At 38.9% G+C, this 15,474-nt stretch overlaps 1 protein-coding gene across 1 annotated transcript; it reads right to left on the reverse strand.

The window, feature by feature from the left end:
• Positions 1-522: 522 nt before the first annotated feature.
• Positions 523-14,835, reverse strand: creb3l2 (cAMP responsive element binding protein 3-like 2). Its single transcript, XM_065264226.2, has 12 exons — positions 14,220-14,835; positions 5,466-5,694; positions 4,980-5,176; positions 4,805-4,889; positions 4,408-4,589; positions 4,177-4,323; positions 4,029-4,087; positions 3,514-3,582; positions 3,212-3,311; positions 2,923-3,046; positions 2,063-2,300; positions 523-1,974 (listed from the first exon to the last, which is right to left on the reverse strand). The coding sequence occupies exons 1-12, from the start codon at positions 14,316-14,318 to the stop codon at positions 1,917-1,919; spliced, it is 1,587 nt and encodes a 528-aa protein (XP_065120298.2). The 5' UTR covers positions 14,319-14,835; the 3' UTR covers positions 523-1,916.
• Between the last annotated feature and the right edge of the window lie 639 nt (positions 14,836-15,474).

Here is a 15,474-nt window from a genome sequence, read left to right on the forward strand (position 1 = left end):
AGAACACACCTAAAAACTGCACATTTTTGCTTGCACGTACAAAGAGGCAGTTTAACATGTTATGATAAATTATCTATATGGTATTTTGAGCTAGAACTTCGCATATGTACTCTGAGGACACCAACAATTTATTTTATCTTAAAAAAGTATTTTTGTCCCCTTTAAATATATAAGATACAGGAGGACAACTATACAGATGATAAATAAACGCAACAGTTAAGCTTTATTCTTGAAATATTACTGAATGATGATGTAAAAGCAAGAAACAGAAACAGGTCAAGTGTTAAAAAAATATCTCCCCACATCCAGCTAAGACTACAATGGTGATTCTCACAAAACAAAAACTATTTTGCATAAAGACCAGATTTTGTCCCATTACGGCATTTTGGCATATTTTCATGACAATTAAGCACATTAGTACATTACAGTACAGAGAATGAGTATTAAGAATTAAGATGATAACAATTTTTTTGTGGTGACCTGAAAGGTTTGGGAGATTTATCTACAGAAATAACACACATATATTTGTATAATATTTTATTTAAGAGTAGGATAACATGTAGGTAACACACAAAATGAATTCTCAGACTCATTTTTCTCAATGCTTTTACTAAGGAAAATATTTATTTGCTTTGCAGAGAACAGGACAAGGCAAGGTAATTTCAGGAAGATTTTCAAGACAATAAAATTGAATTGATGTGATGCAATGAAAGGAAATACAATTTATAGGTGGGTAAGACAGTCTGTGGGCATTTCATAAGAGTAAGAAGATGAATATATTACTTAAGTATATTGCCACAACAAATACAGAATACACACCAGGCTTATATACAACATCATCTGCGGCAAATTGTCAGACATTAAGCCACAATTCAAACATCTGAATATACATCACATGGGAAAAACCTCTCCTTCAAAATGCTCTTGTCTCCAGGATAAAAAGGCTTGCAGGCATACTAAAAAATAATAAATAACAGATCAATTCTATAGGGACCCAGTGCAAGGAAGTTCACCGAATGCCTGATCATAAGGCCGACACACATCGCTCTGAACTACGGTTTTTACAACCATTCAAATCTGGGGATTTGAATGATTTGACGATCAGAGAGAAGAGACGGTTGGATGGTGGCCAGCCAAGGACAAAAAGCACCATCTGTCCTTAAAAGACTTTAGACCAAATAAAAGAGGGCAATGTCATATGAGGGACTATGGATCAAGTGTCCATCCTTTCATGTCATGCCCCTTTACATTACCCTCTATGAAAAGCATCTCCATTGATATAAAGCTCATGAATTCATTTCTATCCCTGACAATACAAAAGAATTTGACAAATATTTACAAATTACAAAAGACAGATGACACATTAAGAAAACCTCTTTAAATGCTTTGGAAAACTTCCATCTTCAAACAGTAAACACTGTTTTCTTGTTACAGATATTATTTTATTGAATTTAGTATTACAGTGTGAATCCTTGGATTATTTTTGAATGACTCTTTGGATGCCTGCAGAAATCCTCTTTGTATTGACATGGTACATAATACCATTTAACATCCCCATTGATTGTGTCATTGTGTAAATATGAAATTTCAATATATTACACATGTTCTCAGTAGCATGGGGCAAATAGGCCCAAAAAGAAACGAGAAGCAAATGAATTGCAATAAAACAAATTTAAAGCACGTAAAAAAGAAAAATAAAGCAGAATCGTGTACATAAAGTATCAAAATATGAGATACCGTTGGAATGGAATATAAAATATGTTTTTTGTTTTTTTGCCTTTATCTTAAAAAAGGACATCTAAGTTAAGTAAAACAATACTTAAAGTATATTTATAAATACAAAGCCTATCGCCCCGACACTGCAGGGAGAGAGCGGGATAATATATGTTGATGAGGAGAGGGGGACCAGCCAAACCTCAGGAAGTCTCATTGACCGTCCTCTCCAACTGTATCACTTTTGCGGTCGTGTTTGACCTGTGAGAACAAAGAAACGCTTTTAAAATCACATATTCACAACTGAATGACATCTATGTGGCAGAAGAAAATCACAAAGGTGTCATACCTGTGTGTATGCAGGTCTATGAGAAACGCTTTATGCGTGTCATTGGTGTTTATTAAATGTGGGTGTGGCTCCACTTCGTGCAAGTCTGCCTGTTCCTGTTTGCGTTGCTGTTCCAAGCGCCAAGTTGCCATGACATCAACCTGCCCATCCCATTCAGGATATTCCCCTCCCAGACCGACAAAATGAGGGTCGTCCAGCCCCCCGTGCTCGCTTATGGCCAGCAGGTTGCGGGACTTCACTGAAATAATAAAGAGAGATTACACTGCAGATCAGAAGAATAAAAATAAGCCTGACTTTCAAGCATTCACCAAAGGTATCAGAGCAAATAAAATAATCTCTTTCATTCCCGCATTAGTAAACACACAGGAATCAGTGTTGTGGTGCATTAACTGGATAACATGCGTAGGAGAACCATGATAAGGACAGATCAGAGATCAGTGATGATTAACCGATCGCTCTGCTTTTAAAAGCATGATAATTACAGCCCCACTCATCACTGATAATGACTCTCTACAGCTCAAGTGTGGGACGCTACCAACTACAGCCTTAATCGACATCTAAACACAGTGGCTGCTCCATTCATTAACCACATATATCTACCATGTGCAGACAGCTAAAACCTTTCAATTCTTTTAATCAGACAGGGTCAGAGAATAAACAACTAACCATTATTGGTGTATAACAACTGCTTCAAATATATTCTGTATAATAACAATATTATTATAATGGACTCTAGAACAATGGAATATTAATACATCCAATCATTCACAAAATACTTTTTTTATTGATGAACACAGCAGCACATATGGCATACATGGCGTTCAATGTGTACCAGTGTAGCGCAAATCTTTAGTGTTTACCTGTAGTTGTGTATGAGTCTTGTATGGAAACGTCTCTGGTCCGGTCTGTTTTGGTAATAGAAGAACAAGGACTCAGGCCTTGGTAGAAACTTCCCAAGAACAGAGAGAAACACAACACCACTACCTGCATAAATAACAGAAAACAACAGGCACAGACTAAATACAGCTTTTCTTTGCACTCCCCCTCATTCACACACACATCTATATATGTATAATGCTCAGCTCTTTTTGGTCACTGGACCGCAGTTCTCAAGTGACCAGCAGGGCGGCGACATGAGGAAACTCTCACCATGAGGCATGTGGAGGTCTGGGTGCCTGTCACCCTGCAGGATCGCGGGACCTTTCCTGCAACCACCGCCTGCAGAGAGTGCAGCTGTTGCAAAAGGGACCTGAAGGACACAAGTGTACATAATCAATACACATCTGCTCGCATGCAATGCATAATTAATAACTGCATATTACAGGTATCATAACAAACAAAACTGTTAGCAATGAGTGACATTTTTATCCATTTTGATTGGCAGATAGTTTAGCAGATAGATGGGTAGTAACAGTAGTATAAATGATGCTTTGGAGTTTTAATAAACTTACTTGTTGGTGCACTCAAGTGTTTCAACCTTCCTCCGTAGTTCACAGTTTTCATTGGAGCAAGTCTCCACCCTGTGGATAGAGATGATATTGTCAGATGGTATATTATTCTGAGGCATGTCTCTTTTGACCAATATTTTAAACAAATAATGTTTAATGAAATGTAAATTTCATCATGCATTTTTCCAACGCAATCTTTGATGATCAGCATTGCTTCAATTTAACATTACAGCAGATATGAATGTTTAACAGTTGCAAAGTTTAAAGGGATAGACCCCATTTACTTCCATAGTATTATTTTTCCTTACTATGGAAGTGAATGGGGTCCACCAAAGGTTTGGTTACAAACATTCCTCAAAATATCTTCCTTCGTGTTAGTCAGAACAAAGAAATTTATACAGGTTTGTAACAACATAAGAGTGAGTAAATGATGACAGAATATTCATTTTTGGGTGAACTATCCCTTTAATTTGTATTGTAGTACACAAATATCAAATGCAAACATTAAAGAGACATACTTCTTTTCTAAAGCATCCATGTACTCCTTCTTTTTCCTACGGCTCTCCTGAGCTGAAATCTGAAAGGACAAATTCCCAAACCTCGACATGAGTGTGACATCCAAACACCACAGACGTTAAAGTATGCATCTTTCACACAAACACCAACCTTGTTTTTGATCTTTCTGCGAATCTTCTTCAGGGCTTTCTCTTCAGCCTTGGACAGGGGCAGTTTGGTGGGCACTGGGTATCCTTCGGCGATGAGCGTGCGTTTCTCCTCTTCGGTCAGCAGCAGGGGACCTGAGCCCTGCAGTTTCTGTTAGATGAGAAGGATGTCACTTTTTGCTTCTGGTCACATTTATCGTGTTTTGTTAGAGCTCTTGAGATGTTTTTAACTCACGTGGGGTGCTGTCAGCAGAGGAGAACTGGAAAGAGAAGAAGGGGCTCTTGGCGCCACCTTGAGGACAGCAGAAGTATGTGTGGGGCTGGCGGGTGCACAGGGGTGTACAGGACTCAGGCTGCCCTCCGAATCACTGCCGTGAGAGCTGGGAGGAGTGGGGGGCATCTGCAAAGACTCCAATCCTGCAGAAAAGCATTGTAAATTATAATAACATGTCTCTCGAGATCACTTACTGAATTGTATGGTGGCCCAAATGTATAATTGACCTCTAAGCAACATGTTACCTACAAAGCAATGCTAATATTATTCAGTGTGACCTATTAGTGGCCAGGGAATACACACACTGATAAAATGTCTCCCTTGACTGCACTGTAAATCTACAAATAAGATGTTTTACCTTTGGGTGAGAGATTCAAAAACTGATCCACCTCGTGTGGCTCCAGCTTAATCTCAGGACCGAAACTTTCATTGTCCACTTTCACCTGAAGCAAACAAACACGAAACGTCACTTTATTGAAACGGGTCTAATATTAACTCAGACTACATATTTGTAGTGATTAGGCTGTGCTTACATCCAGAGGTTTAATCTGTGTAGCCCTCAGTGTGAGGGTGGGGTCACTGGCTGTGGTTACAGACTTAGGGGCCGGGCCCTCAGGGGCCAGAGTGAGAGTCAGCGTGGGCAACAAGGCGGGCGGGTCGCACAGCAGAGGTTCCATCTTGAGGCCTTTATTGTCCTGTTCCATAGGCCAATCATCACTGTCTGAATCAGCTAGTAAGAGAAGGGGAAACTTACTATATTAAACTAACTTATACACCATATTGCTCATTTGTGAAATGTAAAATGCATAGAAATTATATTTCTATTTTATTTATATACAGTTTCTTTCTGTTACAGTTTCTTTCTTTCTTAAATGTGGCGTATACTCTAAGGCAGGGGGAACCCTGCGTCCTGGAGGGCCACTGTTCTGCAGAGTTTAGTTCCCCACCCCTGGTCTACAATAATTGCAATAAACTATTTCAAAAGTGGCAATGGATCCTCTCTTTAAAAACAAGCTTACCAGCATCACTTCCAGGTTCACCAGGCAGATGTGAGAGGGGAGACTGTGGGCGCGAGTCTCCGCACAGCGAGTAACTGTGCTCAGCCTGGATGTGTGGTGGCACTGGAGAGGCAGAGGTCAGGTCCTCCTCTGTGTCCATAACATCATCGCGTCCGGACAGGAACGGGTCGCTCAACAGCTGCCCCAGCAAAGCCTCCTGAGAAAGATCATCCAGGAGCTCAGTGAAGTGCTGCAAAATAAAAAAAGGACATTGAGATTTGATAACAGCCATTTTAAGAGAGAACAGAGTACCTAACCCAAGATAAAAAAAAACCTGAGGCAGTGCGTGAGAGTCGTGTTTAACCAGAGCTTGTTAAGTAGACCATAAACATTGTCGGTGTGCATCAGCATGTTTCTTGAAGATCTGATCTTATAGCCTTGAGGGACAGACAAAACATCACATTAAGCGGCCCCGGGCTAAATCACTCAACCAATCATTGTGGATCTTTTGACATCTTCCGTCCAATCAGAAGGCTAATTCCGGTCATTTAGTCTCTGGATGTGGTGAAAGGGTTTGATCAAGGCTCAAAAAAAATTCCTTGGCATTCCTATCAAGGCATTCCAATCCTTGCATTCCTTCATCACCTAAAAAGCATGCCCCTCTAATCAAACAGGTTAAGACATGCTGAAACACTTTGACAAACCTTTAGCCCCTTTCAGTACAGGCCAAACACAGCACCTGTGTATCAAACTCACAGATATTCCCGGTACCAGATACCACAGTACCTCGAAGGTTGTCTTAATAAAAACCTAGTTCATTTCTGAACCGGAAACGGATGATCAGAGTGCCTGCACTGTGGTGTGAAAAATTCCACTGCAGCACTAAGACAATGAGAGTCATTGTAATGGTTGAATGCATCTCCGAAGGGTTTGTGTTCAGCGATCTGCTCTATCCCAACAGACTTGTTTCCATCTGCACGCATTAGTCAGAGTATAGGCGGCTCATTCACAGGAAGAGAGTCAATATGTGACTTTCAGCACCAAAACATTCTTACACTGCCTGTACATGCATCTGTTCAGATGATACAGTCATATATGACACAACATGCAGTTCAAAGACAGATCGATCAGTGCTGCCTTAACTAAAACATGATGCTCAATGTTAAAGGGACACTCCACAGCTCCCCCAGAGTTAAACATTTGATTTTTACCGTTTTAGAATCTATTCAGCTGATCTCCGGGTCTGGCGGTACCACTTTTAGCATAGCTTAGCATAACCCATTGAATCTAATTAGACTATTAGCATCGGCTAAAAAATAACCAAAGAGTTTCGATATTTTTCCTATTTAAAACTTGACTCTTCTGCAGTTACATTGTGTACTAAGACCAACAGAAAATTATAACTTGTGATTTTCTATCTAGGCAGGTATGGCTAGGAACTATACCAGGGGTCCACTTCATATTGCAACTGCATTCATTTCTATGTGATTGATTAAATGTGTGCATTTGCTACTTTACAAATTAATATTAAACTTGTAAACCATTTGTTTAGTTTTGTTTTTCTTTTTAGATTTAAGAGTATTCCTGGCCCGAAAATATTTACAAATTTCCTGTGTGACGCTGTAGCATCACACCCATATATTATTCACAGCTACTTCATGTACTACGGCTTTTGATCAGCAAGTCCTTATCAATCTGAAATCACTGTTGGTTTGAGCCGTTTAAAACATGCATTTGAAAAAGCAACACTCGTCAAACATAATCATTATACATATTCTTTATTATCATAAAAATACCTGAAAAGGTTTGAAGAACAGCAATATAAATATATCCTTAAGACATTTCCTTGAGTTGCGTGTGTCTGGTTCTTCGTCTGCAGCGCATATTAAGTTTCTGCGCGAGAGCGCCCCCTGGCTTTTTGATGTAGTGGCATTTCACCGTAATTCCATGAGAAGCATAGCAAGCATCATCTGCAAATTTATAGGCACACCGTGCACCCCTAATTTTGGTCACCCGTGTGTCTCCGTCTACCAACCACACCTTTTTTGCCACAGTTTATGCATCTGATGGAAAACAAACTGTGCCATTTCTCTAATTAGGTTGCTCTGTATTTTGCACATGGTTACTTTTGGCATACTTCTTGTGTTTATGTTTAAATAAAATTTACTTTCATAACAAACTGTATTTTGCATTTAATGTACTTTAATAGAAAACACGTTTTTCCAAACTATTTGTGTTGATTTGTTATTTAAACAAATAATTAACATAAAGTTATTATCACGCTTGACAATTTTTGTAATAACCAGTTTTTCTGGACCTATGAAAATCATGAGAATTCAGATTTGAAAATTTGAATGTAAACTTTAAGAACCCCCGAACTATACTCTCAAACTGGCGTAATAATCAAGGACTTTGCTGCTGTAACTTGGCTGCAGCAGGCGTAGTGATATTACGCAGTGCCTGAAAATAGTCCCCTTGGTTACTTTCAATAGCAGGGGACTATTTTCAGGTGCTGTGTAATATCATTGCGCCTGCTGTAGCCATGTTACAGCAGTCTTACGATGTAACTACAGAAGAGTCAAGTTTTAAATAGGAAAATTATCAAAACTTTCTGGTTATTTTTTGCGCAATGCTAATGGACTAATCAGATTCAATGGATTGTGCTATGCTAAAAGTGGTACCGCCAGACCCAGATATCGGCTGAATGGATTACAAAATGGTAAAAATCAAATGTTTAACTCTAGGGGAATTGGAAAATGAGCATATTTAAAAAAAAAAGTTGAGTGTCCCTTTAAATAATAGGTAATGATACTACTCAAATTACATTCGTGGACCCCGTTTTCCTACTATGGAATTGAAAGGGATCCACAAATGGTTTGGTTACAAACATTTCTCAAACTATCTTCCTTTGTGTTCATCAGAACAAAGAAATTGATACAGGTTTGTAATAACATGAGGGTGAGAAAATGCTGAAAGAATTTTTATTTTTGAGTAAAGTATTCCTTTAAGATTCTGCACTATTGTAAGATACTAAATTGCTAAGCAAATAAGTAGTTGGGTGACACTGACCATATTAACACGTGTTAGCAAAGAAGGTAATTTTGTGAGTATTGTTCAAAACTCAAAACGTATTTCTCTTGAAAAAAATGACAGAAGAACAAACGTGATCTGAGAAAGTAGAAAAAAAATGATGGAGAATGGCCAGCATGTGGATTCAATTACAGACTGACTCAGATCCAGAGGATAGCCAAGTCAAAAACAGAGAGAGAGGGAGAGAGAGAAAAAGAGAGATAGACAAACATATACTTTACACATTTAAACAAGTGAAATGACAGATAAACATACTACTGAAAAACAAATTAAGGGGAAATCTGTGTGTCCGTACTGACAACATCAGTTTGGAATGCCTTGTCCTACATTTCCCCCTTTTTATTTCACATACTCCCAGCTTCTCTGCTCCTCTGTCAGGTCACCAATAAGATCTCACATACAGCCACAATGAAACGTCTGGACAAGTTATAAGCATCCAGGTATTCTGACACAGCCTGCTGTCTGGCTTCCACCCCCAATACATTAAATATACCAGTGGAGTATGTAGTCATGTAAACACTGCGTCTGAAAAGCCAACGTCTGAACTTGCATGAACTCCGCACATTTCCCCCAACACTGCTCTTTTTAGATTAATGTGACTGTAATTCAATGGAATGTCTTGTTTGGCCCATAACAATCTCAGAAAAGCATATTTGACTTACGCTGGCGATTCCAATGCCAGTTAAGGTGAATTATCCATGTGGCGTAGCAGCAGTTCAAAGCAGGACAAAAGTAAGTAAAGCTGTAGGATGTGTGCCGCAAAATCGGACTGAATTTACAACTCATGTTGGAGTTGTGAATGTAAAATGCACCTATTATGATGTTCTTGCCCTATCAGGCCTGACATGAGTTAAATCGGAGCGTGTGGTAAGATGATGTATGATGATTCCTGTAAATTGTCGGGTGTCGACTGTTCTCGAAGAGAAATATGCGAAACTGTTTACTCTGACGTGAGGTTTCCTTGGGTTAGAGGATAGAAAGAATGGCATCCAAGTGCCTCATCTTGTTCCCGATCCCATGTCTATGATAATATGTGTATCTGAATTTGCAAAGATATATTAAAAAGTGTTTGCATGAAAATAGAAAATAAAGACTCATCTTTGTCCCTGCCATTTTTACTATTTAAAAAATTATAATAATAATAATAATGTGGAACAAAATATTGCATGCATTCATAAATGATGATTCATCCCTCTCTGTCAACACAAGATTGCTTGCATCCAGCTGGTTTTGGATTTTGGGAAAGAAGGCTTCTTTGTCCATAATTTGGAAGGGGTGATAGTACATTTGGTTTTAGTTGGGGGGTAGGGTACTGCAATTTGATCCTTGCCAAGTTTTTACCCAGCTGGAGCCTCGACGGGCCAGCCTAGACAGATCACCTGGTAAAAACAAAGATATTGAAGTGTCGCTGGGTGTCTGGTAATTCTGACATGCTTGTACCTTTAAGGGAGGCGTGAATGTGTCATTAGTCTGTGTGCAAAAAGAGGAAATCTGTTGGCCACAAGTGGATTCAGTTCAGGGTGACGCAACACTTTAAGCAACAAACCAGATGTGTGGAAAGACAGACCAACGAGAGACAGGGCAAAGCCAACAAACACAGAGCGACCAAAGATCATACTGTATCCGAGTCTGGACCTTGTTCTTTACTCACCACTGGATCTGACTCAACTGATACTAGTCACTAGAAATCTATTTAGTTTGGACAGGAACCCCTAAAGCCACCTATTTATAACAAGACTTATCGTAAACCTGAGAGAATCCAGCATATTTGCTTGTGTGAAAAAAATAACATTCAAGTATAACAAGCTGATTTTTCTTGTCATGATTAACCCTGCGCCGTGGTACAAGGTCTTGTGCACTATCTATGTTTTTGATTATTTAGTGCTATCACGGGACAGCGGGCAGTGTGAAGTGACATTAAACTGAGCCGTTAAACAAAGACTTGTTTTTCTTTTGCAGTCTGGATCACAAGGCCTTACTGACCCATACTCAGCCTGGTCAGGTCAAGCAAGCCTTCTGTTGGAAGCGGGGCATAACAGGATGTACGCTTGAAATTCAATCAATGACTATCCAATATGCTGTTTAAATAAAGTGAATCAAAACTACTTTTACCAGAAAAAAAATTTCAAAAGTTGGAAACCAACAGCATAGAGCAATAGCAATAACAATTTACTATTAAAATTGATTGTGAAATAGCCATGCCCAATTTCAAAGCCTTAATCTAAATACAAAGCACTGGACAAAAGCTTATGTTGGGGAAATGTTGTATATCAGGTTATTTATCCAAATGCTGCTCACATTCCGAATTCTACTTGCGTTAAAAAAGTCAGTCATCCCCCAAGTCTCAAGTGGTTGGTATAAGCACTAAATGTGGGTCATCACAGCTGTGGTTTAAGTTTATACTTCCCAAAAAGGAAATAACTAGGGAATGGTCTGTAATTTCAACAAGACCAAACACATCAAGTATAACTGAGAGATGTCCCATCATCCCTTCCCCCAACTCTATAGCCAGAGGACAGTAATGTGCTAAAACTGAGATGGGTGTTGAGGATCTCCAGGAAATGACTCCACTGTAATCCACATCTGGTCAACAGTGACCTTAAAGGATGTATGATGTTAATAACAGCCAGTGACAGGCGTGCAGAAAACAAACAGACCAAACTGGCAGTGATTGGAATGACTGGGTCACTCACTTACTTTTTACACAAATCCTAATAAAAAACTTCTCAAATATTTTTGCAATAAAAAAAAAAATGCTCAAAACACAATACTGGTGTAGACCTATTGGTAACATGGACAATAAGTTTCTTAGACAGAATAGCATTACTATTTGCAAGTAGAATTTTTTTAAGTGATTTGTTGGTACCACAGACAAATGATGCTTAGATTTGGTGTTTTTTTCTAAATGGGCATACTGCTGTTTTCACTTTGCTGGTGCAATTGCAATCACAAATGGGCAATAATATCTGGTTCCTCTCCTATATATATATTAAGGACCAAAATTCAACCTCACATTTACATTTTAAAGGGCACCAATTTGGTGTGTAAATGTGTGTAAGTACATGTTTACGATATGCAAAAGGTACAAACCCCAAAGTAAACAATTGCGTGAGATATCGTTTCCAATGTAAATCTCTTTACTTGGACTACAACAAACACACAAATTGTAGGCAACATTTCTATGTTTTCATATTTAAAGAATTTATTAATTAGGTATGTGAATGATGAAACAAACAAACAAAAAACCATCCAGAAAAACATATCAGTTACGAAATGCATATGGATTGAGAGGATCAATTTAACCAAAAAAATTTTAAAAACAACTTTTTCCACACACACACAAAAACATTCTCAATCCGCACTGATAAATCAATGCCTTTGTTATCGCACACAAAAAAAATTCACAGGTAATGTTATACTCCCCAAGCTAATAACCTTTTCTGCTTTTCAGCCCCTCTCATACAACTTTCCCTACCGATATAAAGAGTATTCCTCTAAACCCTTCGTCTCCAAGAAACGCTTAAACTTACAGAAACCCCCAAATCACAAGGTTCGATGAGTAAAAAAATAAGACGTGCACACCCTACAACAGTGTTGGCTCACGTTGCAGTTTATACAAACCATCCATTCATTTCAAAACAGCAAGAATATTCATCGCAAAGCTGAGTGAGTGACTGATGCTATAAAAATGTCAGAAAGGCTTTAAACATGAGAAGACTCTGAAATACATAACTGTGTTATATGACAGTCTGACCTACACATAAAAATAATATTATAATTATGCAAGTTGCATAATTATAAAGCATCCATACACAGACAAACTCGAGTTACACCCTTTTTTTAATAAGCTTGCCATGCTGGGATATCCTGATCTGTATTTTTACATTACTCTGTGTGTGTGTCTTTGTCACTCTCTCAGTAAACAAAAAAGCAGCCCTGCCCACTGACAGGGACAAATATCTTATTGTGCTATAGAGAAATCTACTGGTTAACACATTTCTATACACCAACATACAACATTAGAACATACTAGTAGTACTAATAATACTACTGTCTTTTAAAAGCATGACTTTCCTCATAGCTGCCATAAACCAGTCATGGCACGGCAGCACATCTGGTTGCCGCAAGGTCCAGTCTGCGGGAGATAGCAGGTAATGTGATTTCTAGGGGTAATTGTGCCAGTGTGATTATCAGCTCTAAGAAATGCTGAACATGATGACTTAACTGCTTCCCTCAGCATCTTTTTATCCTTCTCTTAAAGCAGTTAGACTATTTTTTTAAAATGCCAATAAAGAGTACTAACCTAGTGTCTATAGAGTAACAAAATATACTGCAAGATGCAAACACATATCCTCTATACAAATCCCTCTCAAAAGAAATTTGACAATGAAAACACAGATCTATTATAAGACAATGAATGGGGAGGGGGGCTATAAAGTCCTAAAAAGCCAATTTTTGCATTTCTCATACAATGCATCAGAACGACCTTAGCTAAGGAAAAAGCACAATGATACCACAAGTCAGAATTAGCTTTTTTAAGAACAATTTCTGAAAGTCAAAACTGAAATCTGAAAGTCAGCCCTACAGAGCATGACAGTGCTGCTAACTCATAATGCAGAAGGAAACTGACAACGGCCAAATTACGAGACACAACGATAATAACAGGCAGATGCAATGGGCCAAACACATAAAGCTGCTTCAGTTTATGGCTGAACTTCCAACTGAGACCAGTTTGCATTGTTGTGTGGAATTCCATGTCAACAATCCCTGGGGAGTGAAAGTAAAAGTGAGAGACCTGGTACATAGTGACTGGGGGGGGGGGGGGGTAGCGTGTGTTTATGTATATGCATGTGTGTAGGGGGCTGAAGAAGTGTTAGAACAAAGACCCCGTTCTGTTCTAAAGGTGAGAGTGAATATAAACCATTCCTCAACTTACAAAGCTTATACAGTTCTCCTGAAAGTGTGCACTACCACCCTGAATCAACATCCTTATTCTGCTCAACCATCCACATGTAGATTTGATGCTGTGGGTGTTATATGGTGTTTCTGGTTATTTAATAGAGATCTGTACCCTTCAGAACACTGCTTCCATTACATTCCTTAGATGTAATTTAAGATTCCTTCATCTATGAAGGGGTAGCTAAATTTATAGGCCCCTTTGAACCCCCTAATTAGCCTGAAATCCACCCATCAAGAGAGCAGGGGCCCCTTTTGACTCTTTTCTGGCCTTGGGCAAAAGTTGGAACACAAACCGGTTATTACATAACCTCAAGACTCCATGCAGAATATTGACTTCATCAAATAATTTCCCCTCAAAATAAACAGGGGTCATCTGCAATTCTTTGTGTAGCATTCAAGAGTGGATCCATGCAACCTAAGGTATAACTGCACCGTCTGAACTTTATCCCTTGGAGCCAAGTGAACCTAAAATCTGCTAATCTGACACTAACATTTGCTATATTAACAAGAAGTGCATTTCTATTATAATCAAGTTAAAATCTACAGTTCTGAATGTAGCAAACAACCAGATTTAGTGAGTATTTAAAATTAAAGTGTATTTTGTGCGATATGACACCGGTTGCATTAGACCAAAACAAGTGATGACGTAAAAATCGGTCATGGCATTGGCAATTGTGCCACTACTTGACATGCACCGATTAGTATTTAATAAACATTCCAACTTACGTTGCTGTATAACATGTTGTCGTTATCTCCCGGTTCGGACAATTCGCTGAGATTCCTGTCCCATTGCAAAAACGGCTCCCCACTATCCATTATTTCCATGCCTCGATCTGTATCTGTAATATTCGTTCACGGAGAGGCGTGATGTCGCTTTAACGACTTTAAGCGACAATGTATCAAAGGTATCAACAACAACGTATCCGTCAAACGTCTCGATAGGTCGCGATATGCAGCGAATTCCTTCACTGTCAGCGGAAAGTTGATACAAAGTTGCGCGTCTTGTTGCCAGTAGTGCGATGGCTACTTTGTAACCGCGCGTCTATGTAAGTTGCTACAGCGTGTCTTGATAATTTTTGGTTGTTTAAATGTAACGGGTATCAACGGACATAAACGTTGCGAGAAACTAAGTTGTGTTTTAACCCCAGGTTACTTTTCTTCTCTCTCAGCTTCCTTGAGAAATGTCGCCCCTTCACAGACCAAACAGGAATTTGGGGCGTGGAAAACGATGGGAGTCACGAATTTGTTTAACAAAGACATTTTGTTGCAAATTCTACGCTCATAAAACAATATATGTAATGTGTCCTGATAAATAACATTGTATTTTTGAAACGACTTATGTTTTACTACGCTGTTTAGAGACACTACGCACAAATTTGGCATGAAAACAAACTTTCCTATCTAAGGGCCGGCCCTTTGCAATACGTGTGGCGACCAATCAGATGTGCTTATTGGGTTTAAAGCTCGAATACCTTTCGTAGACTTCACGAAAGTCATGAATGACGGACAAATGGAATGACCAATAGGAGGTCGTCGCCTGAGGTTGGATGACTGACGTACAATCGCTCCAATGGCAGGTTACTTCGCACAATCGCTTAACAAACCGTGTTAAGCCAAGAGTACCAAACTGCGCGAACCGCCTTAACACCATCCCTTATTTTTTACGAATATCTAAGATTTGTATGTATCGGTTTTACTTGAACCAAACCACCGAAATAGTATTTTTACAAAAGCCACGTGAATGTGTGGTTTCAAATCGGATTTGACTAGCTATTCTTTTGAGCGTTTCTAAGAAACGCCTACATTTTTTCATGTAGTGAACTTAAACTATGTGTCGGTCACCATGTAGTGAATATTTAAAATACAGCATTAACATGCATACCGTAAAGGCAGTAATCGTTTGTCGACTATGTTCCTGAATGAGAGACATAACCAAAGGAAATTTTTCACAAGTTGCTGTACGAGAATTTACGTAGCTGAC

The sequence above is a fragment of the Paramisgurnus dabryanus genome, chromosome 1 (assembly GCF_030506205.2).
Source record: "Paramisgurnus dabryanus chromosome 1, PD_genome_1.1, whole genome shotgun sequence".
In the NCBI taxonomy this organism is placed as follows: Eukaryota; Metazoa; Chordata; class Actinopteri; order Cypriniformes; family Cobitidae; genus Paramisgurnus; species Paramisgurnus dabryanus.

Excerpts from the sequence above, each read along its gene's own strand:
- creb3l2 (XM_065264226.2), bottom strand. The coding sequence starts at position 14,318 with ATGGAAATAATGGATAGTGGGGAGCCGTTTTTGCAATGGGACAGGAAT. Across the intron at positions 5,695-14,219 it reads ACAACATGTTATACAGCAAC|CACTTCACTGAGCTCCTGGA; the intron begins GTAAGTTGGAAT and ends TTTATTTTGCAG. Across the intron at positions 3,583-4,028 it reads ATGGATGCTTTAGAAAAGAA|GGTGGAGACTTGCTCCAATG; the intron begins GTATGTCTCTTT and ends CTCTATCCACAG.